Source organism: Nannospalax galili, unplaced genomic scaffold (assembly GCF_000622305.1).
Source record: "Nannospalax galili isolate Female #2095 unplaced genomic scaffold, S.galili_v1.0 scaffold278, whole genome shotgun sequence".
Lineage (NCBI taxonomy): Eukaryota > Metazoa > Chordata > Mammalia > Rodentia > Spalacidae > Nannospalax > Nannospalax galili.
Genome location: NW_008347536.1, coordinates 6,163,525 through 6,167,582, shown reverse-complemented (window position 1 = coordinate 6,167,582; position 4,058 = coordinate 6,163,525). Strand labels below are relative to the sequence as shown.

Below are 4,058 nucleotides of genomic sequence, written 5' to 3'. Positions count from 1 at the left end.
AGTGATGGATTCAGAATTTGCTTTCAGGTATTTTGATAGCTGTTGGAGTGGTTAAAATCAGTGTCAGTTCCCTCTCAATGGTTTCCTCCTTAACTCCAGTTCCAGGGGAATCCAAAGCCCTCTTCTGACATCTGTGGCCTTGCATGACAGAAGTGCACTCACATACATGCAGGTAATACACTCATATACATAAAATAAAAATAATTATTTTTGATTTTTGGTCTTTCTGAGACAGTCTCCCTGTAGCCCCAGCTGGTCTGAAAGTGACTATGTAGATCAGGCTAGTCTTGAACTCAGATTCACCTACCTTTGCCTCCTGAGTGCTGGGATTAATGCCACCATGAATTTATTTATTTATTTATTTATTTTTGGTCTTTCTGAGACAGTCTCCCTGTAGCCCCAGCTGGTCTGAAAGTGACTATGTAGATCAGGCTAGTCTTGAACTCAGATTCACCTACCTTTGCCTCCTGAGTGCTGGGATTAAAAGTATGTGCCACCATGGTTTGCTCAAAGTTTGAATTTTTTAAAAAATTATTTGTTGAGAATTTCGTACATGAGTACTCTATTTACATCATTCTTAGCACTCCCTCTCCCCCTCCAATTCCTCCACATCCCCCACTTCCTCTCAATTTGTGACCGCTTTTTTGTTATATACCTATGTGTGTATACATATACATATATACACATACATCCTACTGAGTCCATTTAGTATTGCTTGTATGTACATGTGTTTAGGGCTGACCAAATGGGCTACAAATCTGGTTTAATTTTTGCCAAAGCATTACAAAATCTTGTGAAATGCTTAACACTTTTTGGTGTTAGCTTCTCGATCTGGATAGAATGATAGAACTAAAGAGAACTAAGAAGAAAATTATGTAAGAAAAATATAGAGGGGGCTGGAGAGATAGGCTCAGTGTGTAGAAGTACTTGGTATGTAAGCATGACAACCTAAATTCAGAACCCCAGCACCCATGTAAAACCTGGGCACAGCAGTGTGTCTGTAACCCCAGCACTGGAGGACACGGCAAGACATAGATGGGATACTGGGGGCTGTGATTCTAACTGATATGATGAGCCTGAGCAAGATACCCTGTCTCAAAAAGACAAGGTGGAGATTGAATGAGGAACACACTCGACATTGACCTGTGGTCTCCACTCACACACACGGCCAAGTATTTACACAATATGTACCCCTCCTCCCCAAACTGTAGTTTAAGATTGGATAGCAAAACAAAAAGAGTAGAAATTTGATTTTTTTTTTTTTTTTAAATGTGTGCAGTGCTGGGGATCCAATCCATGGCCTTTGCATGCTGGGCAAGTGTTGAATCTCTGAACTACATTCCTAACCCTCTTTGAGATGGTACTGTGTATGTAAGAAGAGATGTCTGCTGATTTTAAATGAATCATGAAGAAAATCTGTTTCACATAATGAATTTAAGATAATGGGTTAATGTGAGCAAATTTAAGTAGTAAGGATAGTCACTGGGGGCTGTATCTCAGTGACAGAGTACTTGACCAGCATGGTGGAGGACCTAGGTTCAATCCGTGGTTAGAAGCAAACAAAACTGCTTTCCAGGTGAAAAATTAAAGATACATGTAATAATCAGAACACCTTTATAGATTATACATTAGGTGTAACACATTTGCAGTGGGATATACATTATTATTATTATTATCATTATTATTATTATTTTTTTTTTGGTCTTTTTTGAGACAGGGTCTCCCTGTAGCCCCAGCTGTCCTGGAACTAACTATGTCCACCAGGCTGGCCTTGAACTCACAGAGATCCACCTGCCTCTGCCTCCCGAGTGTTGGGATTAAAGGCGTGTGCCACCACGCCCAGCAATACACATTATTTTTAAATTATTCATTACAAAAGAAGTATCCAGTTACATAGTAAGTCACTCAGACTCCAAACAACTTTGCCATAATAGCCTTTTATTTTATATAAAAGTTCAACTGCAGTAATAATCAGGAAAGTTAAATCCAGTAAGTATGAGGACTATAAATTGTTTTCAATTTTACAATAATAAATCCTACTTTGTTTATAAAGCTACTCAAATATAAGAAAACTATTTCAATTTCTACAGTATCAAAAGGATAAGGAAAAAATGCCTTTATAGCTCAAAACAGGCTTTGGATGACAGTTTTCAACATAATAAAGCCATACCGAAAAAAAAAAAAAAAAAAAAAAGGCCAAAAACCAAATCACTCCCCTTTAGTCCAGATGTACTTTGAATAATTTGTCGTGTCTGCTGCAGCTGACAGTGTTAGAAGGGTCAGTCCTGGTATACTGTTCTACGACATTGGCAGCAGCAGTGGGAGCATCAGTAGGTCTTCCAGAACCTATAAAACCCCAGTGCTATAGCCAAGCATGTGAACACTGAGGCTGTGCAAAAAAGAAACTATGTTACAAGTAATATATTTTTAATTATTTGCAGATATTAAAAAACAATTCTCTCTTTAAATGAAGAGCAAAAAACAAAGGGAATCAAATTTATATCCTTTGTTCTTTATTCCATAGAAAATTAAACTAATGGTAGGATTTATGTCAATTCCTTTTAAAAGCTTCCTGTATTTTAAAGACAGTAAGAATGAAAATAATTTAAAAATACAGGTGGTATGTCAGAATCTACAACAGTACTTTAAAGTTACTAACCTTAGCATTATTAATGACCACTTGAAAAAGATTTTATGCCCATGTGTTTTCTGTATTTGTGTATGTGCACATGAGTGCAGGTGCTCTTAGAAGCTGAGGACATGGGATTCCCTGGAGCTAGAGTTAAAGATGGTTGTGAACTGCCCGACATGGGTGCTGGCAACAGCCAGGGTCCTATGGAATAGCAGCCAGTGCTCTTAATCCTTGAGCTATCTCTCCAATTCAATGACTACTTTTAATAACCGTATACTAGTCTCATATCTTAGACTACTTATGTTTCTTACATAGTTATGCTAGTAGAAAAAGAGTATGTTTAGTTAGAATGGTGTAATTATTAACATACCTTAGTAGAACAGAATCTATGTATGTATAAAAAGTATTTTTTTCAGTGCTGAGATGAAGCCCAGCTCTTTGTGCATACTAGGCAAGCACTCTCTCACTAAGCTACATCATCAGCCCAAAGAAAGTTCACTTGTCTTGGGGGTGAAGAGATGGTTCAGCAGTTAAAAAGAGCACTGGCTACTCGGAGAGGACCAGAGTTCAGTTCCTAGCACTTACATGGTGGCTAACAACTGTCCTTAACTCCTGTTCCAGGGCTTCTTCTGGCCTCTACAGACTTTGAATAACATGGGTGCACTTATATACATGTGGGCAAGACACTCATACACGTAAAATGAAAATTATTAAAAAAAAATTTCAGCTGGGCATGGTGGTTGTCTTGTTTAATCCCAGCACTTGGGAGGCAGAGGCAGGCCGATCTTTGTGAGTTTGAGGCCAGCCTGGTCTACATAGTGAGTTCCAGGACAGCTGGGGCTACAAGGAGACCCTGTCTCAAAAAGACAAAAAAAAAAAAAAAAAAAAAAAAAAAAAAAATTTCTTGGGGGCTGGAGAGATGGCCCAGCAGTTCAGAGCAGCGGCTGTTCTTGCAGAATACCCAGGTTCAAATCACAGCACTCACATGGCAGCTAACAACTGTCCTTAACTCCAGTTCCAGGGGATGTGACGCCTTCTTCTGGCCTCTACAGACATGGGTGCACTTATATACATGTAGGCAAGACACTCATACACATAAGATGAAAATTATTAAAAAAAAAAAATTCTTGGGGGCTGGAGAGATGGCCCAGTGGTTCAGAGCAGTGGTGGTTCTTGCAGAACACCCAGGTTCAAATCACAGCACTCACATGGCAGCTAACAATTGTCCGTAACTCCAGTTCTAGGGGATCCAACACCTTCTGTCCTCTGTGAGGAATGCATGACGTGTGCCTTTACATACACGCACACAATACATACATACACATAAAAATAACAAAAAAAAATCATTTCTCTGCTGGGCATAGTCCCAGATATTTGGGAGGCTAACCCTAGTAGTTTTGGTCAAAATAATGAGATTCTATTTTAT

General features: G+C 38.9%; 1 protein-coding gene across 2 annotated transcripts in view; it reads right to left on the bottom strand.

Annotated features, from left to right (window-relative positions):
• Window positions 1-1,917: 1,917 nt before the first annotated feature.
• The window catches only part of Ccdc90b (coiled-coil domain containing 90B), a 26,854-nt gene continuing 24,713 nt past the window's right edge, over window positions 1,918-4,058 (bottom strand). For both annotated transcript variants that reach the window (XM_008844187.3, XM_008844188.3), the window contains exon 9: window positions 1,918-2,389. In XM_008844187.3, the coding sequence (XP_008842409.1) occupies window positions 2,328-2,389 (62 nt within the window). In that variant the 3' untranslated portion in view covers window positions 1,918-2,327. The remainder of the gene's footprint in view (window positions 2,390-4,058) is intronic.